Source organism: Anomaloglossus baeobatrachus, chromosome 5, assembly GCF_048569485.1.
Source record: "Anomaloglossus baeobatrachus isolate aAnoBae1 chromosome 5, aAnoBae1.hap1, whole genome shotgun sequence".
Lineage (NCBI taxonomy): Eukaryota > Metazoa > Chordata > Amphibia > Anura > Aromobatidae > Anomaloglossus > Anomaloglossus baeobatrachus.
In genome coordinates, this window is record NC_134357.1 from 146,358,194 (window position 1) to 146,384,830 (window position 26,637).

Here is a 26,637-nt window from a genome sequence, read left to right on the forward strand (position 1 = left end):
CAAAATGACAGATGCTGGTGGAAAGGGGAAGAGGCGTGCTGGAAAAGGAAAAAAAGGGTTTGTCCGTGGGGAAGGTGGCAAAGCTCCATTATCATCTGCTGAAGATGGACCATCTACCAGCAAAAGTAAGATGTCTACTACTTACCGTGGACAATCCGATGTGCTCCCTTTTTTACGGACACGAACAACAGGAACAAAGGTAGATGATGGCCAAAAAAGGAAAATGCTTGAATGGATCTCAAGTGGTCCAACAAGTGCCCTCTCAGCCACTTCAAGTACTGCATCCAAAAAACACCAGTCCTCTGAGTTGTCATCCCAATCAAACTTGCTTTCTCCCAGCTCTGAAGTCTCCATCAGCCCTGCACAGTATGGTGGAACTGAGATGGCTAAGTCTGCAGAGCTGTTCAGTCACACTATAGCCTGGGAATCAGAGGTCTGCTCCCAAGCTACAGTGAGTACAGACCAGGAAATGGTCTGCAGTGATGCCCAGAACCTTTGTGACTCTGATTCAGGCCGTGAGGACCAAGTTTCTGAGCATAATGTTGACCCTTTGTCACAAACTGTAACACCTGTGGTTATAGACAATGAGGAACATACTGATGAAGATGAGACGCAGATACCCGATTGGGATGACAACTTAAATATTCGGTCAAGGCAAGAAGAGGCTCGATCTGAGGGGGAGGGGAGTGCAAACACAACAATTGATGATGAAGTTCTAGATCCCACCTACTGTCAACCCCCAGTCAGGCACTCGAGGAGGTCAACAGAGGCGGTGGAGGAGGATGCAACCGACGACGAAGTTACCTTGCGCCTTCCTGGACAGAGTCGGAGTACTGGTAGCACGTCTACAACTGCATCCTCAGCCACCACTCTGCCTCTGAGCACTAGTCGGGGGGCTCAGCAGGTCGCATGCCCTCTAAGCCTTGCCTAGCCTGGTCATTTTTTGACATAGAAAAAGATCGCCCAAATTATGTGATGTGTAAAATTTGTCGTGATTCTGTTAGTAGAGGTCAAAACCTCAGCAGTTTGACAACTTCTTCCATGAATCGTCACATGAATAAATATCATAGGTCCCGGTGGGAAGCTCACAGTGCTGCAATGCGGCCTAGCGAAGCGAACCATCCACGGCCTGCCCCTTCCAGTGCATCCGCGCGCTCTTCATCTTCTAGGACTGTGGGGACAGCTGTCACACCTGGTTTTCCACGCACAACTTCCACCACTGTAACCGCAACAGGCAGTTTGCTTGGTAGGTCGTCAGTTGGTTTGGAAGGGGAAACAAGTGAGTGTGTATAGCTCTCTCAGACATCGATAGCACCAACGTTGGATAAAGGCAACATCATGTCTCCGCCTGCACTTTCCTCACAAACCTGCATTTTTCCAGGGACACCCTACTCACCACCGTCTACACACAGCAGCCAGATCTCTGTCCCTCAGATGTGGTCAAATAAAAGGCCATTTCCTGCGACCGATGACAAAGCTAAGAGGTTGACTCTATCCCTCTGTAAGCTCTTGGCTACCGAAATGCTGCCTTTCCGCCTAGTGGACACACAGGATTTTAGAGACCTTATGTCTGTTTCTGTGCCCCAGTACCAGATGCCTAGTCGCCACTACTTCTCTAAGAAAGGTGTGCCCGCGCTACACCAGCATGTCGCACACAACATCACCGCTTCCTTGAGAAACTCTGTGTGTGAACGGGTGCATTTCACCACCGATACTTGGACCAGTAAGCATGGACAGGGACGTTACATGTCGCTGACTGGGCACTGGGTAACTATGGTGATAGATGGTGAAGGGTCTGCTGCACATGTCTTGCCGTCCCCACGACTTGTGTGTCAATCCTCTGTCTGTCCAAGTTCCGCCACTGCTTCTGCCTCCTCCACCTCATCTGGGTCCTCCACCTCCGCCCCAAGCCTGCCTGGTCAGGCCACCAGCGTTCTCACTGCGCAGAAGGAATCACGCACCCCTCATTACTATGCTGGCAGCAGAGCGCAACAGCATCAGGCAGTCTTTAGCTTGACATGTCTTGGGAATAGCAGTCACACAGCTGAGGAGTTGTGGTCAGCTCTGCGGTCAGAGTTTAATAAATGGTTGTCTCCACTCAACCTGCAGCCTGGTAAGGCCATGTGCGACAATGCTGCAAACCTGGGTGCGGCCCTTCGCCTGGGCAAGGTGACACACGTGCCTTGTATGGCTCATGTGTTGAACCTTGTCGTCCAGCAATTCTTAACACACTATCCCGGCCTAGATGGCCTTCTGACCAGGGCACAAAAACTGTCTGCTCACTTCTGCCGTTCAACCGCCGCAGCTGAGCGACTTGCATCTCTCCAGAAGTCTTTCGGCCTGCCGGTTCATCGCCTGAAATGCGATGTGGCGACACGCTGGAATTCGACTCTCCACATGTTACAGCGACTGTGGCAGCACCGCCGAGCCCTGGTGCAATACGTCATGACGTATAGCCTGGGCCAACGAGATGCAGAGGTGGGGCAGATCACCCTGATGGAGTGGTCTCAGATCAAGGACCTATGCACCCTTCTGCACAGTTTCGACATGGCGACGAATATGTTTAACGCTGACAATGCCATTATCAGCATGACAATTCCAGTTATTTACATGCTGGAGCACACACTAAACACTACTCGGAGTCAGGGGGTGAGACAACAGGAAGGGGAGGAACTACAGGAGGATTCATATGCGCAAGGGACAACAACATCACCAAGGTCCAGACGTTCATCATCACCAACGCAGCAGGCATAGGACCATGGGGGACAGGGATCAACAAGGGCGCATAGTAACAGGCGAAATGTTGAGGAAGGTGCAGGAGAACATGAAGAAGTGGAGGACGAACTGTCCATGGACATGGAAGACTCAGCAGATGAGGGAGACCTTGGTCAAATTTCAGTTGAAAGAGGTTGGGGGGAGATGTCAGAGGAAGAAAGAACGGGTAGCATCTCTATGCCACAAACACAGCGTGGACTTGGTCCGCATGGCTGCGCAAGACACATGAGTGCCTTCTTGTTGCACTACCTCCAACATGACCCTCGTATTGTCAAAATTAGAAGTGATGATGACTACTGGATTGCCACACTATTAGATCCTCGGTACAAGTCCAAATTTTGTGACATAATTCCAGGGATAGAAAGGGATGCACGTATGCAGGAGTATCAGCAGAAGCTGTTACTCGATCTTAGCTCGGCTTTTCCACCAAACAACCGTGCAGGTGCAGGGAGTGATTCTCCCAGTTGTAACTTGACAAACATGGGACGGTCTCGTCATCTTCAACAGTCTACCCGTACCAGTAGGACTGTATCTGGTGCTGGTAACAGCAATTTTATGGAATCTTTTCATAATTTTTTTAGACCCTCCTTTGCAAGGCCACCAGAGACAACAAGTCTGACACTTAGTCAACGTCTGGAGAGGATGATACAGGAGTATCTCCAAATGAACATCGATGCCATGACTTTGCAAATGGAGCCTTGCTCCTTTTGGGCTTCAAATCTAGAAAAATGGCAAGAGCTCTCCAGTTACGCCTTGGAGATTTTGTCGTGTCCAGCTGCCAGCGTTGTCTCTGAACGTGTGTTCAGTGCTGCTGGGTGTGTGCTGACAGATAAGCACACGCGTCTGTCCAGTGACAATGTGGACAGACTAACGTTCATCAAAATGAACAAGTCATGGATCCACCAGGAATTTACTACCCCTGTGTCATCCTGGGGAGAGTAAATGCTTGTGGATTTGGAATGTGCTTGATGCAAATCAAAACATCCTGTTTGCAACTAGGGCACAAGTGCTGCCACTGATGGGGTGTCTGTGTGGCCCAATTTTTGGAAAAAAGGGAGACTCCGCTTGGAGTAACCCTTCCTTGCTGTGTTTTTTAAAAATGATCCAAGATGAACAGAGCTGGTATCAGGAAATACTTTGCTACCTACCCTGGTGTCATCCTGGGGACGGTTAAGAATAGCGTATTTTTGAATGTGCTTGATGCAAATCTAGCTGTGAAGTGTACAACTAGGGCACAAGTGCTGCCACTGAATGGGTGGGTGTGTGTGGGGCCCAATTTTTGGAAAAAAAGGGAGACTCCGCTTGGAGTAACCCTTGCTTGCTGTGTTTTTTAAAAAATGATCCAAGATGAACAGAGCTGGGATCAGGAAAGACTTTGCTACCTACCCCGGTGTCATCCTGGGGACGGTTAAGTATGGCGTATTTTTGAATGTGCTTGATGCAAATCAAAACATCCTGTTTGCAACTAGGGCACAAGTGCTGCCACTGATAAGGTGTCTGTGTGGCCCAATTTTTGGAAAAAAGGGAGACTCCGCTTGGAGTCACCTTGCGGTGTTTTACATGATTTTAGAAGGGCATGCCATGCCTATATCTGTGTCTCATCCTCTTTTTCCTCGTAACGCTGTTTTGTTTTCACATGAGAATTTGTCCTTGTCACTTTCCCATGTGTTTGTGTTGTGTTGTGAGTTGTTTGTCACCTTTTGGACACCTTTGAGGGTGTTTTCTAGGTGTTTTTATGTGTTTGTAATTGCCTGCCATTGTTTCCTATGCAGTTCGAGTTCGGTTCGTCGAACGTTCGACGAACCGAACTCGAACGGGACCTCCGTTCGGCGAACCGACCTCAAGCCGAACCGCGACCGGTTCGCTCATCTCTAGTTAGCACTGCAGCCTTGGAGCGCTGGGGTCCTGGGTTCAAATTTCACCAAGGACACCATCTGCAAGGAGTTTGTATGTTCTCCCCGTGTTTGCGTGGGTTGTCTCCGGTTTCCTCCCACACACCAAAGACATACAGATAGGGACTCTAGATTGTGAGCCCCACTGTTACGGTTGCTGCGAGCACTGGAGACTATGTCCAGATTTCTTGCTACTGCACATGTGCGAGCGCTGGAGACTAAGTCCAGATTTCTTGCTACTGCACATGTGCGAGCGCTGGAGACTAAGTCCAGATTTCGTGCTACTGCACATGTGCGAGCGCTGGAGACTAAGTCCAGATTTCGTGCTACTGCACATGTGCGAGCGCTGGAGACTAAGTCCAGATTTCTTGCTACTGCACATGTGCGAGCGCCGGAGACTAAGTCCAATCTTGGAGCCATTGCACATGTGTGGGTGACATCATCGCTGACACGAGGTCACATGTCTCTGACACCTTCTATGCCGATTGGTCGCTGGTCATGTGCTTGTGACGTCTTGCTCGGTGATAGGCCAGCATGACGTCACTCCTGTCGTTCTGGCAGCGGATTGGCTCTGGTGTCCTCCATCTTGGATGAGGCACAGAGTCTATATAAGACCCTGACACACGCCGCATGGTGCTCAGTCCTCTTGGTTCATGCATATGAGTAGACGCTCTGTGCGCGTTCCTCTAGGCATTCCTCTGTCTATGCTAGGTGAGCGCTACCGGCAGGGTAGCGTTCTTATACCTTACAGCTTTGGCTGCTGTCCGTATCCTTACCTCTTAGGGGAGCGGACATAGGCAGGTGCCTGAGGCACATGGTCTGGCTGGGCCTTGTGATTCTACTCGTAGGTGGACGTTGCCGCTAGGGTAACGTTCCTTATACTGCGTCTGGCAGTTGTTCGTATCCTCGAACTAGGGGAGCGAACAGAGGTAGGAGCTTTGTGCGGCTTACGCTGCTGTTCGTCTCTTTTGCACCACTAGAAGAGCGGACCTAGGCAGGTGCCATATCTAGTGGTTCGTGTCCTCGCACACTAGTGGAGCGAACGCAGGTAGGAGCTTTGTGCGGCTTACGCTGCTGTTCGTCTCTTTTGCACCACTAGAAGAGCGGACCTAGGTAGGTGCCATTTCGCACACATTGCCTTTGTCTCTGTGATTGTTAACAGAGATCATTCCACACACCCTCCAAGTAAGGGAGGAATTGCTTTACTTACTTATTATATCCTTCTGTGAGTTAACAGAGGTATTGCACTCTGCCATAGTCTGCAGCAAAGTCTTTGCACGGTGGACCCTGACTGTCTGATACTCCTTTCGGTTATTATCAGACAGCCCCCCGTAACACCCAATGGTGACAGTGTTGCCAATGTATGTAAAGCACTGTGGAATTAATAGCGCTATATAAATGAATAAAATTATTATTATTGTTATTATTACAGCACATGAAAGATACATCATGCTTAATCTTTTCATAATCGGAGGATGTCCAGGAGTGCCATCAGCTCAAAATTATTATGAGGATAGGGTCAGGCTCAACTGCTACTCGCCGCTGCCACCTTGTGTCCTGGGACCCTGTCCCCATCCCTCTTGGCTACTGAGGCACTCTTTCCATTCTATCTACCTCTTCGTCTGACCCTGCATCAATATGCAAAGTTACTGCAACCACAGACACCTCGCCTCAGATTTGGTTTTGAGACATCCAACCCGTCTACCTCCCCCCAACCTCATAAAACCCAAAACCTTAAAAAAGGCTGTCATAGGCCAAAACGTTGGCTTTGCTATGGTTGTGGTGTTCTGTCCCTTTGCAGATTATCAATAAATCACTATTTGCATTACTTATAGTTTCTTGTCCCTTTGACTGCTCGAGATTTTTTCATATCAGATCAGAACTGGCAGCAACCAGAGGAACCAGCTACATCCATATATACTGTTTGGAAAAGTCTAGCCAGAAGTGATCTTCATAGTAGAACTGTGACTAAAAAGCAATATCTTCTACAAGAAAACAAGTTGACTCAAGTATACGCAAAAAAATGGGAGCTATGGCATACAAAAATGTCAACAGGTGCTCTGGACTGATGAGACAAAACTTGAAATTGGCTGTTGCAGAAGGTAGGTTGTTTACTCAAGAGCTAGAGAGGAGTGCAATAACGAGGGTCTATAGGTATAAGTAAAGCATAGTGGAGGGTCCCTGCAGGTTTGTGGCTATATTTCAGCAAATAAAGTTCAGGATTTGGTCAAGATTAGTGTTGTTTGCAATGCTGGAAAATACAAGGAATTTAAAAAGCTGGGTGGTATTTGAATAATTTCTGACTTATTTTACAGTAGTACACCGAAGATAAACATACAGCCCATATTTTTAAGAACTATCTTCAGGAGTCTTGGAAGTGATGGTGTGGTCCTTGTTAACATCATCGAGTCTATCTGTAACTACATAAAAAGACAAAAGGATTTGCACCAGCCTTCATCCACAGATAATCTGTGGTTAGTTCACCAAGATGTTTGGAACAACCTGTAGAGTTCCTTCAAAAACTGTGTACAAGTGTACCTAGAAGAAATGATGCTGTTTTTAAGGCAAAGGGTGGACATATGAAAAATGGATTGGATTTAGATTTCTCTTTGTTCACTCAAATTGTATTTTGAAAATTGATAAAAAATAATCGAACATTTATATTTTCTTTAAAGCATTCTTACTCTACAGCACTTTTTTCACACCTAAAATTTTGCACAGTATTGTATGCTATGAAGAAAGTGGATGCATAATCTATGGACTTTAAGATAATGATAATTTTAGACTTATCTGTACAAGTTTCTCCAGTTTAAAAAAATTATGTATGCTTCAAATATATAAGGACAAAGAGACAGAAATCAGAGTATATTGTATAAAAAAAAAAAATGTTTAATAATATTCGTCAAAATATTTTTATAAAAACACTTTTTTATTTCAAATTGCTAAAATCATCACAAGGTCAAGAAAAAACATCACCAGAAAAAACATAAACACATACAGAGGGGATCTCTGATCCAAAGGATTACTGGTGAAAAAAGCAGAGGATCATTTCATATAAAAAAATCTATATCATAAAAATATCACCCCTGTCCCTTCACCAACATCCATAGTACAGCACTAATACATATATTAATTGATAAATAGTAAATATACAAATATATAAATATTATATCAATATATCAATAAATATACATATAATAGCTCCAGTGTAAATAGCCAATGTTCAAAAGGAAGGTTTCTACTCCTATAGACAAGAGCGGAATAAACGAGGGAATCTCCTCCATATAAATATAACTTCTCCTTTAAAAGTGATATTCCTATGTCCATAGGACATAGAAGCCTCCTGATGAAAAGGTTTCCCTTGAAACGTACGTCGAGCTTTTGAGGGTGTCTCTGACCTTATATTAGGCAAGTATGGCAAATTGATGTTTGTTACACTTATTATTGGCCTCTGTTGTTAAGGGAGTAATTTATTTTATTTGGGAGGAGTGGGCATTTATAAACAGCTTGAGTGGGCAAGCTATTAAATAAACTATAACTCATTGCCCCTTATTAAACCTATGGACATAGGAATATCACTCTTAAAGGAGAAGTTATATTTATATGGAGGAGATTCCTCGTTTATTCCGCTCTTGTCTATAGGAGTAGAAACCTTCCTTTTGAACATTGGCTATTTACACTGGAGCTATTATATGTATATTTATTGATTTATTGATATAATATTTATATATTTGTATATTTACTATTTATCAATTAATATATGTATTAGTGCTGTACTATGGATGTTGGTGAAGGGACAGGGGTGATATTTTTATGATATAGATTTTTTTATATGAAATGATCCTCTGCTTTTTTTCACCAGTAATCCTTTGGATCAGAGATCCCCTCTGTATGTGTTTATGTTTTTTCTGGTGATGTTTTTTCTTGACCTTGTGATGATTTTAGCAATTTGAAATAAAAAAGTGTTTTTATAAAAATATTTTGACGAATATTATTAAAAACATTTTTTTTTATACAATATACTCTGATTTTTGTCTCTTTGTCCTTATCTAATTATTTGAGTTAAAGTATCTCTAAAAACTATGGTGGAGAAATTATAGGAATTTGCTATTATGCTTCAAATATAGTAGAAAAACCTCCTTATTTTCACAAATTGTCCAAGAATTTTTTAATGTTTGTCACCCCTGTCATTAAACCTTTTTAACGTAGATAATCTCCTGTAAAAATGAATCAATACAGCAAACAAGGTTCATTTTGTTAATTTGATTTTTTTATTTATTTTTTACATTTTTGGTACAGCTCAATTATTGTAAAATAAAATATTTAGTTTCCCCCTCTTTCAATAAAATAAATAAATAAAATTACTTGGAAATTGTTACATCATTTTTATTTTTTTGTAAAATCAAATATTTAAGACAAAATAAAATATTAACTAAATCCTGGATACTCTCTAAAGAAAAACAAAAAAAACAAAAAATAAACATTTCAATTGTAAAAATGAAGAAACAAAGCAAATCACCTGTAAGGTTAACATGGACGAAATTAAATTGCACTTAGTTTTCAAAAGATGAGCCTAGTTAATATAGTGCAAGTTTATTGCCATGTGTGACAAGTCATATCCCCTTCATTCTATCACTTCAACGTGTTGGTTAAAAGAGCACTTCAATAATTATAGTTTTCATAACTGATACATCAATCATATAAAAAGTCAGATATTTACTGTAGAGACTAATCAACAGTTATAGATCTGAAAGGTGTTATCCTTCGCTCTATTTTACAACATACTACAAAATCTCTAGTTACTAAACTAAAAGTATGAGATCACATATATAGAAAACGTCCCCATTGGATAGATTATTATAAAAAAGTTGAGAAAACAAAGTACTTGTTGAGTGAAACTGTCTTGAAAAATGTAATTCTTAACTCTGTCACGCCCAAGTCAAGCCAATTATCATGGAGCCATATAGTGATGAGGGTTACACCTTTTCGGTATGTTCACGAGAATCGCATTTCAGCACAGATTATGTACTGAACTCTGAAAACAATCCACATTCATGTTAAAGGGCTTTCTGCAATCTTGTTCACAAGCATTGGAAATTTTGTGTGCAGATTTTCTGTATGGGGAAAATCAAGTATTAGCCCAACTCAATGACAGTAATACTCATCTTTTTGCAGATCCACAAAAGCGTGAACTGAACATCCTCGGTAGAAATCTGAGGATTCAATAATGAGCTTTGGTTGACTTGCAGATTGTATCCTTGATTACCTCTAATGTGGCATTTAAGGGGTATTCATCTTTTATCTTGTTGAAATTTTATAAAATATGGAGAAATACAATTTCATACTATACTATGAATTGGATTGTATAAAGTCAACAGGCCTGCCCCTGAACATTTCCCAGGTAACAGGACACAGGGACATGTGCTTGTTTAGTCCATGAATGCTGTATGCAGGATGCATCTTTGAGATCTACTTTTTAAAGGGAAAAAAACATAATGTCCACAAGCCTTGGATACCTTTTTAGCATTTGGTTTCCCCCCCTTCTCATTCAGCTCATGTTTATATGCAGAATGTCTGCTCCCTGTATCCAAGCTGCAAATCCAAACATTCCAGGTACTCTGACATCTCAGCCAGTGTTTGTCTGGTTCCCCAAGAATACAGAACTGCTTCTGTACTGCCCTTCTTACAGAAGGAGTGGGAATCGTACTCTTTACTCCTCCATTATTCATGCAAATCCCTACAACTTCTACAGTATACATAGTGGGGGATGCAAAGAGGGGAACACGCATGTACTATTGTACTATCCAACTGTTTCTGTATCACTTATATGGAGTGCCGGAGTTGGAACAAGTATCGCGCATGTGCAATCCTAGTTGCTTCACCCTGCCCACATAGAAATGTCTCAAGATGTTTCGTATACGGAACAGTACCTTTTGGTAGAAACCCACGTGGGTGATATAATATGTCACTAGAGTGACGTTACAGCCCCCATTACCGACACACTGAGGAGATGATAGGCAGAATTTTTAGTGTAAGTCCATTGTAAATGTAATTAGGGAAAAGCTTAGGAACACAAATTATCTCGCATAAAGCCCGCTTTACACGCTGCAATGTATCTTACAATGTGTCGGCAGGGTCACGTCGTAAGTGACGCACATCCGGCATTGTAAGGTACATTGCAGTGTGTGACAGGTACGTGCAATTGCGATTGAACGGTAAAACGTTCATCGCAAACACATCGTACCTGTCTCTAGAATTGCACGCCAGAATGTTCATCGTACCAGGGGTAGCACACATCGCAGCGTTTGACACCCCGGGTACGATGAACAGATCTCACCTGCGTCCTGCGGCTCCCGGCCCACAATGCGGAAGGAAGGAGGTGGGCGGAATGTTTACGTCCCACTCAGCTCCGCCCCTCCGCATCTATTGGCTGGCTGCCGCGTGACGTCGATGTGAAGCCGAACGTCCGTCCCACTCCAGGAAGTGTTCGTTCGCCACCCACATCGAGGTCGTATGGAAGGGTAAGTACGTGTGACGGGGGGTTTACGCGTATGTGCATCACGTTCAACAAATTGAACGTGCCTCCCATACGATAGTGGCAGCAGATCTCTTTGTAAGTTTAAATTAAGACCAGGGATTTACTCTCTCTGTCTGCCCTTCATATTATATATTTATGATAGGTTTTACTATCCGGGCACATACAATTACGGTTGTGGGGGGTAGAGGTAGAGGTCCTCCTTATACCTTTTGATTGATGAATTATGTAAATTTTATACGTTTGTGTGTTTCTCTATATGTCTAATAAAAATTGGAATTTTAATGAAATTTGTACTCCGATGTGTATGTGTTTTTTGGACACATATATTTTCTGAATAATTGCTGATGGAGTTGTTCCAGTTATGAATCCGTATATAAGGGAGTTATAAGAAATTTTCACTAAAATGATACAGTTTTTTCCCTTTGGTTTTTGATCTTGTTTATAACATACGATGGGGGCGTTGCAAATCGCATACGAAATCGTATGCGAAATTGCAACATGTAAAGCAGGCTTTACATGTGCAAGAACAGGTGTGTTCTGCATTAATAAAAGACAGGAATGGGAATAGCAATTTACATTCATGTATATAAAAAATGTGCGGCTCCCTATTTACTTGATCTTATAGCAAAGTGTGAGAATCCTAAACAAGTCCCCAAATACTAGTCTGAGGTCCACTCCTCACATAGCTTAAACCCTTAAGGAACGGGCAATTTTTTGTTACTGCTTTTTTCTCTTCTTCTACTAAGAACCCCAACTCTTTAATATTTTGGTCGCTATAGTCGTATGAGGGCTTATTTTCACATGAAGACGGCCACGACATGGGTAACCCATCGGTGCCCGGCAGTCATACCAGCATGCGTTCTATTTGTGCATCGCTTTCAGAGATTGGCCATAACTGGTAAAGCCAGGTATCATCCATGTAGTATAGTCAGCATCTGTCGCATGTTGGAGAAAGCTCAGCTACAGGACAAGACCCCTCCACAAATGAGAGCCTCGCAATTATGTACATGTCATAGGATTTTGCATGGAGGGGTTAAAGAAGAGCTGTCCTCTGATGGGTGTTTCTAATTGACATACAGAAATGAATGGCGTTTAAGAACTAATGTTTGTGGAGTCTATGAGCACCATTTCCGGAACGCCTTTCAGTGCTAGGTGTCACTGTTAGAGAAAGTAAAGTGATGCCTCACAAATGCCAGGCTGAACCTTTCGAAGTCTTAGCATGCATATAACCAGCTGTAGCCAGTATACAGGGTTATGTGAGGACAGGCTATTAATTTACTTTATACCTGAGTTATACAAGTTGTAGATTTACTATTACTGTATGATGTTGAGAAAACTGTGAATGAAAATAAAAGCCTACGATTTGCACCTCAATACTCAGTAATTCATAGAAACAGACCAGGGCTATGCTACCTTGTCCTTATTCAGAGCTGTGCAGGTCTTAAGGGACGTCTTGGTGTCAGGAGTACACAGAGGGCATTATAATGCAATAATGAGCCAAAAGTAGCAAAACCCATCTTGTTAGTAATTTATGGCATGTACTGAAGTGTGAATCTGAACCGAGCAATGTATATACAGTTCTCTGATTCACAGTCCTACTTACTGCCAGGAATGACCTCAATAAGGCTTCACTGGGAAATAACATAAAGGGTCATTTATTGGGCAGAATGTATCTTTATAGCTGCTCTTTACTTCACATTCGTTTTAGCTTTTTGGGCTGCGAATGGGGAAGGAAAGCCTTTAATAAGCAAAATTTATTTATTTTAATGCTCTTCTATCACTGATATGGAAGATGCTACTGACAAATCATGAAATTATACATAGAAATATTTATTGAACCTAATCAGATAGCCTTCACAATACATTATATCTCACGTTCCATAGATTTATATAAATAGCTTAAAGGGAATCTGTCAACTGGTTTTTGCTACCTCATCTGAGAGCAGTTTGATGTAGGCAAAAAGACTCTGAATCCAATGTTGTTTCACTTAGATTACTGGCTGCACTCATTCTGAAGCAATCAAAGCTTTTAGTTTTATCCATCTAAAAGAGCTGGGAAAGCTGCCCCAGGCTCTCAATAGAGAAATGAACATTGACAAAGAGATGTCAATCACAGGAGGGGGCGTGCCGGACTGCCATGCATGTGACATTGTAGGCCAGCAATGATAATGGCTAAAATGCTGCAAAACGCGTTGATAAATAACTACTGAAATTTGGTCAATGCTGTTATTGGAAGAATTTTAATGAATAAAGGAGAGCACAAGTTTGTGAAGCTGTTGTTCTATTGAAATTCTGTACACATCTCGTCAGGAACGTCTGCATGCTCCAAACTGCCTTTTGGTGATACTAAGGGTGAGCTGGACTTTTTCTTTTCCATCATTGCTAAGTCTAGTGGTCACGTGTTGTAGACATGGGATCAATGCTGCATCCCTGAAAACAACCCCATAAGGAGCAACAGAGAAGCAGTGGCGGGGCAGCTGAGACTTCAGCAGCTAAATATAGTATATATATAAGAATAAGCAGCATGGAACAGATCAACTCCTTTAAAGAAATTTACTACTGGCTATAATAACAAACCGTTTTGTTGTCTGACACAAAGATAAAAAACTAAAACTAAAGGCTGCTTTACATGCAGCGATATCGTTAGTATCGCTCATTTGTGCACCACGGGCAAATTGCTGCCCGTGGCGCACAATATTCCTAGGCCCCGTCACACGGACTTATCTTCCTAGCAACGTCGCTGTGGCGGGCGAACAGCCTTTTTTCTAAGGGGGCGGTTCGTGTGGCATCACAGCGACGTCACACGGCAGCCGTCCAATAGAAGCGGAGGGGTGGAGAGCAGCCACATGAAAGACACACCCACCTCGTTGCCGGAGGATGCAGGTACGGTGTTGTTCGTCGTTCCTGGGGTGTCAAACGTAGCAATATGTGCTGCCTCCAGAATGATGAACAACCTGCGTCCTGAACCAGCAACGACATTTGGGAAATGAACGACGTGCCAATAATCAACGATTTGGTAAGTCTTTTTCATCGTTAACGGTCGCTCGTACGTTTCACACGCAACGACGTCGCTAACGAGGCCGGATGTGCGTCACGAATTCCATGACCCCAACGACATCTCGTTAGCAATGTCGTTGCGTGTAAAGCCCCCTTATGGGAAAGGTAACAGTGTCTAAAACACAGTTCTTGTTTTACTTTGTATGACAGCTAATTCTTCCCCATAAATTGTTAGTAATGGATGAGTCTAAATTCTGTGCGCTACAATTTACAAAATAGTAACAAGACTGCAAATCCTGAAAAGCAGTAACATTTAGGCTGGGTATACACACAGCGTTTGGCTACAACACGTGTCATGCAACCAAATTTTGCTTCGTGTTGTGGCTACATTGCAATGGCATACAAGTCAATTGGATCACATTGTGACCCTCTAGGGTATGGTGAGCGCAACAAGCAGGTTGCAAGAAGTCGTCCTGTATGGCACTGTAAGTGCAACAAGCACAATGCAAGAAATCCAACCTGCATTGGATTTTTTGACACTTGTTTATTGCTATGGCAGAACCTTTGGGGTCAAAGTGGCAGTTTCCTTGGGGTCAAAATGGACCCCATCCAGTTGTATTGCGATGTGATGTAGTAGCAACTCCTGGCAAGCTTTGGTCGCACAAAAGGTGTGGAGGCCATAGTCGCCATGTAGCCCCAGCCTAAATTTAGTGGAGTGGGTGGGAATTCACTTACCTCTTCTATTAAAGAATATACAAGCTACTGAGGATACCACTTAACTTAGTGTACAGTGCGTATACACCATGTAATGTCTGCAGTATAACAGCAAGTCATAGCTACACAGGTAAGGAGAATGTAACTACAAGACTTTTGTGTCACTAAAACACTAATATTTATTTTCTTATTTAAAGGGAATTTGCCATCTTGACATACGAAATTTACCTGCAGATATAGTCGTAACCTGCAGACAAATAGTGTTTAAATCCTGTATAGCAAGGGCAATGACTACAGGGAAAAAAATAAAGCTATTTTCTCCCTGCAGCTGCTCGCTTCCATTCATTAAGGCCATTGTAACACTACCCGTCACATTGATTGACAGCCTGTATATGCAGTGTGTTTTACAGTCACTTTATAGTGAGTATTGACAGTAATATCATCCTGCACACCCCGATGTCTGCCACCGAGGAGCTGCAGGGAGTAAATGTTATTTAATAACTGTGGTTGCTGCTCCAGTAAGTCTGCAGTACATGATTTAAGGCTATTTTCCTGCATATTACCTCTATACCTGCAGGTAAACAGCATTTCTTGAGGTCAAAAGATCCCTTTAACTTTATACATTTACATTACACAACTGTTGCCATATGTTTCTTAGAATTCGATTAATTTATCTTATGTAACATGGTAAATGCTGCCGGTGTAGAATACATACAACATTTAGAGAAGTATTAGGTGCCCCATGTTATAAATGTGTAATCATCTACCCATTCATGATAGATTGGGTTACATTTCACTATCATTGCTGCTCATGTTTTCAACTTCTGGTAGTCTAGTATTTCTGCAGTATGAAGGCAGCACTCTCGTGCGCTACACAATATTAGAGCTATATCAAATTACTCAAGTGTACCAATTATTAAAATAACAAGAAAGAAGATGTTTGATAATATTTAGGGGCTGCAAATTGCAAGTGATAAATGTGTCTGAGTCAGCTCCTGGAGTGCCCATCTCCAACAGGGCAAGCCCACAGCGGCATATGGGCTCTATAGTAAATCTATGGGTACGTACATTCATATGTGAGAGGGTGTGTGGGGCCATATGCTACGTTTGAGCCTGTACATAACTCTGAGCATGTTCCTGCATGGTTCTTCTTCATTTTTTTCATAGCACCAGTCAAGGGTTAAAGGTGTTTTCTGGATAAGAATAAATCTGTATACTCATCTTTTTTATGATTCCTCTGCTGTCTCTATTAAAGTCTATCACCAAATGACTGTCACCACATCTCGAGCCTCTGTGTGATAACCTGCCATCCATAGGGATGACACGTCATGTGAATGGCTCAGCCAGTTACAGTCATTTGCAGGGGAATGGTAGATAATTGGAAGTGTAAATATATTAGAATTCAGATGTTAGCATTTTTTTACAGAAAATATCACTTTCATTAATTGAAAGACTAAAACAAAGAGATTTGGCTAATAGGGTGAGGATTTTTTTTATTGTAATACTTTTTTGGAAAGCAGGACATGACAAAAGGATTTCCAACTATGTAGCATAACCACTAGGTTTCTGACAAATGGAGCAGTTTAGATAATATATGGTGGACTAGGTTCAACAGAATGAAATCCACTGGTCTCCATACACAATAGATTAAAGGGGGACCCGCTGATTTCAGTGCGTTGGTTATTTATTCAATACATATGGAACCTCTAAACTCCCCACCGACAGATGATCCTGGTGGACAGAAGGATCAGAAAAGAAGAATTAAACTTTCAGATCTATTTGTTAACGGAAGTGTAAGTGGCTGACAGAGTTGTCAGGCAGCAACTTACTCTTTGGTCCCAGTTGGAAATGCTTTCATGACATCTTGAGTGTTCCCCTGTCTTCTCTATTGGCAGCTTTATGCTTAGCAGATCTCCTCTTCTTGGATAAAGAGTAACTGTTCGTATATTTTTTTTCTTTTCCAAAAATCAATAGTAGATGTGAAAAGAAGAAACTTTGTTATATATCTTATCAGAGAAATCTGCTTCTTTCAGTCAGTTAGTGCTGATAGGATTCTAACTAGAAAGGAATTGTAGGAAAGGGGAGCTAGAGGGAAATCTGGCCCTTCTTCCTCTTCTCTCCTGTTTACATACTGTATAAGCTTATTAGTAGCAACTGCCATCTTCCATCTCAGAAAGGGATCACTCACACTGGCATTAAATACAGAGGAGAAAAACTTGCAGTGCATTAAGACCAATGTTATTCAATGAGGCAGAGCAGATCGGTGTTTTTTTCTCATGTCTAATTGGACTGAGAAAAAAAAATTACAGCATTTTGTGATTGGCAGTGTATATTGGATCACGAGCACCCATACAAGTCTATGGGTGCGTGTGAAACATCGAACTGCACTCGAATGATATCATAGTACAGTCCGATGTACGCAGAGACAGACAATGGAGAAGATGGAAAAATTAATCTCTCCATCTACTCCTCACCTGTGATCCGACTCTCAAATATGAGAGAATCAGAGCCCAGTAGATGACAGCTCAAACTCTGCTGCGAGCATCAGGAGTGAGTGTCCTTAGCATATCAAATCGGCTGCCATAGGCCAGTGTGATCCCAGCCTAATGGGAAAGTCTTCACTGAATACAGATATTAGCCATGAATGGAGAATTCTGATAATGGCTGATCAGTCCTTGCAGAGAAAGAAGCAGATTTCTTTGATAAGATATATACAAATTTTCGTATTTCTGTTTATATTATTGATTTCTGGAAAAAATTATACCAACAATTACTCTTAAAACAGGAAACTCCCTACTATGACAAACAGGAGATAAGGGAATGGATAGTCCCGGTAAGATAACCTTTTAGAAAATATTAGACTGTTTAAAGCCATTTTTTTTTAAAGCCAATTTATGATCTAACATGCCATAGAGACATAGTACATTTTTGTATTTGCATAAGGAACAAAAACTCCTTTGTGTTTGCTTAAAAAAACGCTTAGCTCCATAAAATTCAAGTCAAATTCTTAGTCATAACAATGTTTCTGAATCTTTTGAAAGGCATCCAAACAGTAAAGCTACAAAGAATGAAATGAAGGTAATAGCATATCATAGCAGTAAATCCTGATCACAACATGACTGTCCTTTGTTCAAACAAATTATCCCCGTGTTTGAAGAATTCTTCGGTTATGTTACTTAAGAGGAATAAAGAATTGTTATTGATGAGACACTGTTTACTTGGATAATCCAGGAGAAGGACAAGTTCCTACATGCTGGTAATTACAAAGTATATAAAAATGATTAACTTTTTACATGAAGTGCACTTTTAACCAACACAATCATTAAATACAACTGGCTTCATCAATAAGTTTAATCGTCTTATTGTAAGTCTACAGTAAAGCCCAGATATGTCCAGTCATGGAACCATACATGAAATCTAAAATACTGGTGGGTCCCTATCTAAACATTAAAGGGTGTTCTCAAATTTGAAAGTTACGGTATCTCCTGTCCAAAGGGTAAGGTGTAACTTTCCAATAGATGGGGCTCTGAAGAGCTCCAGCTGAATAGAGTTGTCGGTCGGTCAGGTGCACCACAACTCCATTCAGGTTAAAAGGAGCACAGAAGATAAAACAACTGCTGTACTCGGAAATCAGAAATCTCTGGCACAACCATTAAGAATGGAGCAGTAGTGCATGATTGACCTCTGCTTCATTTAGCCAGGAGATCTCTGGATCTTGGAATTGATCAGGGCCATGACAGTCGGACACCCAGTGATTGGAAAGTTATCACTTATTCATTGGATAAGGGATAACTTTTAAAAGTTGAGAATACCTATTTAAATTATATTTTTTTTTCTCTGTGTCCAACGTATAGATATGGTGAATTAATTTTGTGTACTGGATGGATTAAAAACTTTATATTCACATTTAGTACATTAGGACTACTTCCAATAATGGTCACTTGGTGTCCAGCACTGCTGAACACTAAAGTCATCATAGGACCCCAGGCAAATATTATAATAAGACAAAATTGTTAACTAGCCATGTTCAAGAAAACCTGAGTGTCCAGTTTTTGGTGTAATCATAATTTAATACAATGATTTTGTGCAATAGACCATAGGAGGGGCGGATAAATAACTAGAAAGTCTGCTAATTACTCATATTTGTTCCCAGTGCTTGGCTATTAGCTACTGTAGATTAGTTCTGATATATACCAGTGATAAAGCCTTAAAGGGAATCTGTCAGTATTATCAAAATATCTATATTGTCATGTAGTCCATAGAAATCTAAATAAAATGATACCTTGATATCTGCAATCTAATGATTTTTTTCCAGAGAAATCAATTGATATTCTTGATATGTAAATGAGTTGTTAAGATCTTTGGGCTGGACACTGATCTACCTGAGAATCTGTCTTCAGAGCATCTGTAAAATGAAAGGGAACATTACCTGTGTGAGACATGTAGATCAGGAGAATAGACTGTCAGTCAATACATGTCTCACACTGGTAATGTCCCCTTTCATTTAAAATAAGCTCCCTTTCAGGGAGATCAGTGTCCGGCCCATAGATCTTAACAGCTCATTTACAAAATAAGAAAAATATGTCTTTCTTTGGATAACACATATCATGTATTACTTTATTCAGCTTCCTATGACCTACATGCTCATATGGAAGGCTTAGGATGGTTAACCGTACTGACATATTCCCTTTAATATATCCGGACTAACAAAAGCTTCTTCATATCGATCTTAAATAATAGTCTAATCACTACACCGATCTAGTAATAAATGTTTGGGCAAGACCAGCTGCCCACTACTCTGCTCTGAGCAATTCGCAGTCCTATTGAAAAGCATTCATTATCTCATCCACCTCATTGAATAGAGGAGACAGGTGAGGGGTCTGCTCGCACTTTATGGAGTGTTAACACAAGCTACAGTGAGAAACAGGTGGTGCAACCTCACAGCCTAAAGAAAGAAAACAAGCTGACTTCCTCCGTCATAAAGTATTTGATTTCACATGCAAAGCCTCAGCCAACTGTGTTTAAGCTATGTAAGAAAAAGACACTTTGTAAAGCTGGGAATTTTGGTGTGAAATGATAAGGACTTGGAGAGCTGCAGCTTCTCGTTCCAGATGTATCATAAATATTTTCTTCTTTCTTTGCTAGGAACTGAATGTGCAAGCTCGTTCTTGCTCAGATACACTGCTTTAAAAGGTCTCTCTCATACTCTAAGCGTCATAAAGAAAACATCTGCTCTGACTGGCAGCAATACTGGTACAACAAAAGTCCACTGTCTTAGTATGTAAGACACGCTCAAGATAAACCTATCGCTTTAGAAAATAATCACTCACAAACACTGTGTGCCTCCCGAAATGGTAACGCTTGCATTTTCTGGACATGTGATTTCACAACTTATATTCTTTATATTTGAGCAATTTTGTGTTTGCAGAATCCTTAAACTTTTTGGACACCTTGTAGTGCAGAAAATCTTTAACTCGGCTTCAGAAAACAGCTTATGCTCTGGAGAGAGAAGTACGTCTTCCAGGAATAGATTTATCCAGTACCCGGAAAAGTAGGCAGTTTCTGTACATCAGCAGTAATCATCCACTATAAAAGCCAATCTGGATAATCCATATCTTCAGCTTCTTCCCCTGACTTTGCAATAAGAAAGACTTCCTAATTTAGGAAGTAATACACTGAAAAATGCACACATGCTTAAAAATGGCGCATTGCGGCTCAGCACGTGCAAAATTGGCCCTATCCCATCTGCCTCCCATGTTTCAAGCACAAACTTCAATGGCAGTTCTTGACCCAAGATATAAATAATTTAAATAGCAAAACACTACCTCACCCAAAAATTAACCTTATCCTCTAGCAAACTGACTGATCGATTTGTAAGCGTCTTTAAGTCATTAGCCAACTTGTAGCCAAACAGTTTCATTGCTGGTTCACACACGTCCTGAACTACTTGGGCTAATTTAAATGGTATGCTGAAGCGCCATTTCTCAAACTGTTCGGAAGAGTTTTTTTGTGTCGAGTAGATGCCATTATTTTCTTGGGAAGCTTGGGTGTTCTTGATGATCCACTCTTCCACCTGTGGTGTAAGTGTGATTCCAGCAAACTGATACATTTCCTTGGCCTTTTCAAGAGGAAATCTAGCAATGTCTTCATATCGCATGAGCATGTAGCGACCTCTAAGCCAATTTGGTTGACTCAAGCCCAATTGTGCAGACATACGTATACTCTCACAGTTACCCCTAAGTTTTTGAACTTCATCCTCATGTATGGGAGCAGCTCCTTCTAGAGCCCATTTTTTCCATAATTCATATTTTCCAGAGAAGGCTACCATGCGAGATGCCAATACAGCTCTTGGGTCCCGAACTAACTGTATTATCCTCATGTCAAGTCGTGGATCTTCAACTAGAGTACGTAGAAACTCCAACTGTCGGATACGTACTGCCTTAATAGCCACATGATCCTTTCTCATACATGCTTCCATTGCTAATGTCATATTAAGAGGTCCACATCGATGATTCTTGCAGTGATACTTCTCAAAGGCTTTTTTCACAAAGGGAGTACACACTGGGTCTTCACATAAAGACTTACTAGAGCCTCTACGGAATAAGAATCTTGTGAGGTGGTTTTCAGAAGGTGGCGAAATAAAGTTCTCCAAAATATGTAGATCGCAGAGGAGAAGTTGTTGAAGAACATCTCTGTAAACAATTGCTGAACCAACCGCATTGGCACCAATCGATTCAAAAGACACCGTCCTTTCAATGTGCCAAAGTGGTTCAAACAAATAGAAGATATTTCCGTGTTGGTTAAAGAACTCTCCTACAAAAGATGAGCCTGTGCGTGTGGTGGCCATCAGCAGTATATGCCTGCGAGGCATTTTAGGGAGGTCTGCAAGAAATGGGTTTCTACCACCAAGTTGTAGGGTGACATTAACTAGTTGTTTCCTAAGCTGAGAAAAGGCAGAGTCCAGCTCACTGAGTGACAGCAAAGAGCCATTTTCTGAGTAGACAACATTGGAGTCTGTATTATTGATCTCAAACATGTTCTGCGGCATTTGCTTCAGGTTAAGTTTGTCTGATACTCTGCAAGAAAAGAAAAACAATAACAATGTGTTAGTATTTCCTATAGTATAATTAAACCCATTTTTTTGCATCTGAAAAATATTTAACATAGGAACTAATCCAACCAAAAAATGCAGACTAGACGGTTTAAATATTTTTCTGGAACCGTTTTCTGTGTACATTACAGAAATATTAGATACAATTATTATGGTCTGCCAACAAAAGTCTTATGAAAATAGCATGAATATTTGCAGTAATTAGGCAATTATAAATTGTTGATGGGGAAAGTCAATAATAAGCAACAGCTGGATCGCTTTGTGGAAGTTTTAAAAGTTACTAATTCATATAAAGAGTAAAGACCTTCGTTCACTTGGCCAGAAATTGTGAGCAATGCCTATATGGAAAAATAGTTTCTATTTTGCAGTGCTAAGGAGCTATGCACAATTTATGTTCTGATATCTGATGCCAATATATAATAATCACATATATACAGGTGCATCTCAATAAATTAGAATATCATGAAAAAGTTAATTTATTTCAGTAGTTCAATACAAAAAGGGAAACACATATATTATATAGTCATTACACACAGAGGGATCTATTTCAAGTGTTTAGTTCTGTTAATGTTGATGATCATGGATTACAGCCAATGAAAACCCAAAAGTCATTATCTCAGAAAAATAGATTTTTATATCAGACCTACTGAAAAAATGATTTTAAACTCAGAAATGTTGGTGCCTACTAAAAAGTACATACAGTAAATGCACTCAATACTTGGTTGGGGCTCTTTTTGCATGAATTACTGCATTAATGCAATGTGGCATGGAGGCGATCAGCCTGTAGCTCTGCTGAGGTGTTATGGAAGCCCAGGTGCTTTGGTAGCAGCCTTCAGCTCATCTGCATTGTTGGGTCTGGTGTCTCTCATCTTCCTCTTGACAATATCCCATAGACTCTCTATGGGGTTTAGGTAAGGCGAGTTTGCTGGCCAATCAAGCACAGTGATACTGTGGTTATTAAACCAGGTATTGGTACATTTGGCAGTGTGGACAGGTGTCAAGTCCTGCTGGAAAATGAAACTTCCATCTCCAATAAGCTTGTCAGCAGAGGGAAGCATGATGTGCTCTAAAATTTCCTGCGCTGACTTTGGTCTTGATAAAACACGATGGACCTACACCAGCAGATGACATGGCTCCAAACCATCACTGATTGTGGAAAATTCACACTAGACCTCCAGCAGCTTGGATTGTGGCCTATCCACTCTTCCTCCAGACTCTGGGACATTGATTTCCAAATAAAATGCAAAATTTACTTTTATCTGAAAACAACACCTTGGACCACTGAGCAACAGTCCAGTTCTTTTTCTCCTTGGCCCAGATAAGACACTTTTAGCATTGTCTATTGGTCATGAGTGGCTTGACACAAGGAATGCGACAGCTGTAGCCCATGTCCTGGATACGTCTGTGTGTGGTGGATCTTGAAGCACTGACTCCAGCAGCAGTCCACTCCTTGTGAATTTCCCCACATTTTTATATGGCCTTTTCTTAACAATCCTATCAAGGCTGCGGTTATCCCGGTTGCTTGTGCACCTTTTTCTACAACACTTTTTCCTTCCACTCAACTCTCCATTAATATGCTTGGATGCAATACTCTGTGAACAGCCAGTTTCTTTAGCAATGTGTGGCTTACCCTCCTTGTGGAATATGTAATTGACTGCCTTCTGGACATCTGTCAAGTCAGCAGTCTTCCCCATGATTGTGTAGCCTACTGAACCAGACTAAGGGAGCATTTTAAATGCTTAGGAAGCCTTTGCAGGTGTTTGTGCTAATATTCTAATTTTCTGAGATAATGACTTTTGGGTCTTCATTGGCTGTAAGGCATAATCATCACCATTAACAGAAATAGATCACTCTATGTGTAATGACTATATAATATATGCATTTCTGGTTTTGCATTGAACTACTGAAATAAATGAACTTTTTGATGATATTCTTATTTTTTTGAGATGCACTTGTATAATTTGTAGGTGTTACATGCTTGCATAACAAATTGTTTTGCAAGCATGTAACGCCCTGCCCACTCTAAGGGGCACTTTGCACACTACGACATCGCAAACCGATGCTTGCGATGCCGAGCGCGATAGTCCCCGCCCCCGTCGCAGCTGCGATATTATGGTGATAGCTGGAGTAGCAAACAATATCGCTATGCCAGCTTCACATGCACTCACCTGCCCTGCGACGTCGCTCTGGCCAGCGACCCGCCTCCTTATTAAGGTGGCGGGTCGTGCGGCATCATAGCGACGTCACACGGCAGGCGGCCAATAGAAGCGGAGGGGCGGAGATGAGCAGGACGTAAACATCCCACCCACCTCCTTCCTTCCGCATAGCCGGAGTGAACCGCAGGACGCAGGTAGGAGATGTTCCTCGCTCCTGCAGCTTCACACACAGCGATGTGTGCTGCCGCAGGAACGAGGAAAAACATCGTAACATCGGTCATTTCCAAATGATTGAAGTGACCGACGCTGCACCGATGATACGATTATGACGATTTTGCGCTCGTTAATCGTATCAAAAAGGCTTTACACACTACGATATCGCCTGTGACGCCGGGTGTGCGTCACTTTCAATTTGACCCCACCGACATCGCACCTGCGATGTCGTAGTGTGCAAAGTGCCCCTTAGTGGCCTGAATTTTACTGGGGTGAAATGTGGGGGACGTGTAAACCCCTCACTTTCTCTAGGATCTGTGTGATCTTATATATTATTTACTTTTTGCACTATCACACTTTATTGATTTATGTTAGATTTTATATTAGTCCTGGTTTTGTTACGTCCTCTTTAATATAGGCATATACTTTGTTACACTACATAATTGCACTTTATGCTGTGTGGTACTTATATTTTGTACAATGTCAATGGACCCTTGAGTATAGGAGGTAGAGGGTAATTCTGTCCACTTATGGGGAGCCAGTTCGATTTCTGTATGCAGTATAATGATGCTGTATTTTGGCTTTGTGCACTAAATGTCTTTTTCCACCTGAAAAAGCATTGCAAAGTGCCCCATAAAATGAACATAATCCACAGCAATGTCAAAAAGAAAATATAAGGTTCTTCTTGTAGTGTGAGCTATTAAAGGGAAACAGTCACCTTTGCAAATGCTATTTACCTGCAGGGATAGGGTTGATCTGCAGATAATTAGCTTCACAATGCTGCCTATCTAACTTCCTGTAAGCACAGCTACTAGGAGAAAATAAACATTTCTTTCTGAGAGCTGCCAGCTTTAAGCTGGTGTCACACATAACGACGACGACAACGACATCGCTGCAACATCACCATATTCGGTGACGTTGCAGCGACCTCAACAGCGACGTCGCTGTGTGTGACACATAACAACGATCAGACCCCTGCTGCGAAATCGTTGCTCGCTCCTGAATGCTCAAAGTCATTTTTTGATCGCTGCTATCCCGCTGCGCCATGCTGATAAGCTGATAATCCTTGTGTTTGACACCGCAGCAGCGACGCTACGCTACGTCTGAAACCACACAACGACCGTCGACGTCGCTATGATCGCTGCTCCGTCGCTGCTTTTTCTAACATGTTTGACAGCTTACTAACGATCATCTATGGTCGCTGCTACGTCACAGAATATGGTGACGTTGCAGCGACGTCGTTGTCGTCATCGTTATGTGTGACACTAGCTTAAGTCACAAGGTTATGCAGAGAGCGGCTACAGTCATCATTCACTATTCTGTGAATGACGGCTGTAAGAATGTGCCCTGGCACTTGGATTGACAGATCTGTCCAGATGCCTTACAAAGCTGGATGTTAACCAAAGTGCTGGCAAATGCTTATAGTATAGTGAGCTGTGCTGAAAGTGGTGACTGTACCCGCTCAGTATAACTGAAAGCCGGTGGCTCCTGGGAGTAACTAGGTTAATTTTCTCATGGGAGCCGTCACTTTTAGTAAGGTGGTCAAATATTATTCTCACATTATTTACCTGCTGATTCTTCAGGTAAATAGCATTTTGGCCTTATAATATTAATGACTTATCCTTAACAAAGATCATTAAAGGGGTGGTTCACCCATTTTTTTTATTTTCTGTATGAGTTCTACTTACCTTTCTAGGCGTTTTCTCCTTTGGCTTCTGTTTTCAGTTCTGGCACTGAGCGGCACTATCCTGCACGCTCAGTGCCGGTCACATGACCCCCTGGAGCTGTGGCCGCCAGCATCCTCTGACGTCCCGGCATTTCCGGGCTCTCAAACTGGACGGGTACGTCAGAGGAGGCTGGCACCACTCAGATTGAGTGACAGGGCTGTGGGCGGTAACTAGCGCACATCAGAGCCCAGCATCGAGGGGAGGAGCCGGAGGACGTCACTGTGGAGCCGGCGTCCTGCAGATGGTGAGGCACGGGGCGCCAGTGTGCAGTACAGGGGGGGGTTCTTCAGCTGAATCCCCCCCTGCACGTAAGTATGTGATCACACGGTCCACCCGCCCGATCTGCTGCGATGTCAGGAGAGCGGCCGGTGTCGGGCAGTGTGATCATCTGCTCCTCCCAGCAGCAAGACACTGACAGGCATGTCACCGCTGTGCTCTGCCATCTGTCCTGCTGCATGGGACCAACTGTCTGCACTCTGTCACCTGCACCACAAGTCACAGAGTGGAGACAGTT

At 42.0% G+C, this 26,637-nt stretch overlaps 1 protein-coding gene across 3 annotated transcripts in view; it reads right to left on the reverse strand.

The window, feature by feature from the left end:
- Positions 1–8,959: 8,959 nt before the first annotated feature.
- CHST3 (carbohydrate sulfotransferase 3) overlaps positions 8,960–26,637 on the reverse strand; it is a 206,093-nt gene continuing 188,415 nt past the window's right edge. For all 3 annotated transcript variants that reach the window (XM_075348963.1, XM_075348965.1, XM_075348964.1), the window contains one exon: positions 8,960–21,992. In XM_075348963.1, the coding sequence (XP_075205078.1) occupies positions 20,738–21,992 (1,255 nt within the window). In that variant the 3' untranslated portion in view covers positions 8,960–20,737. The remainder of the gene's footprint in view (positions 21,993–26,637) is intronic.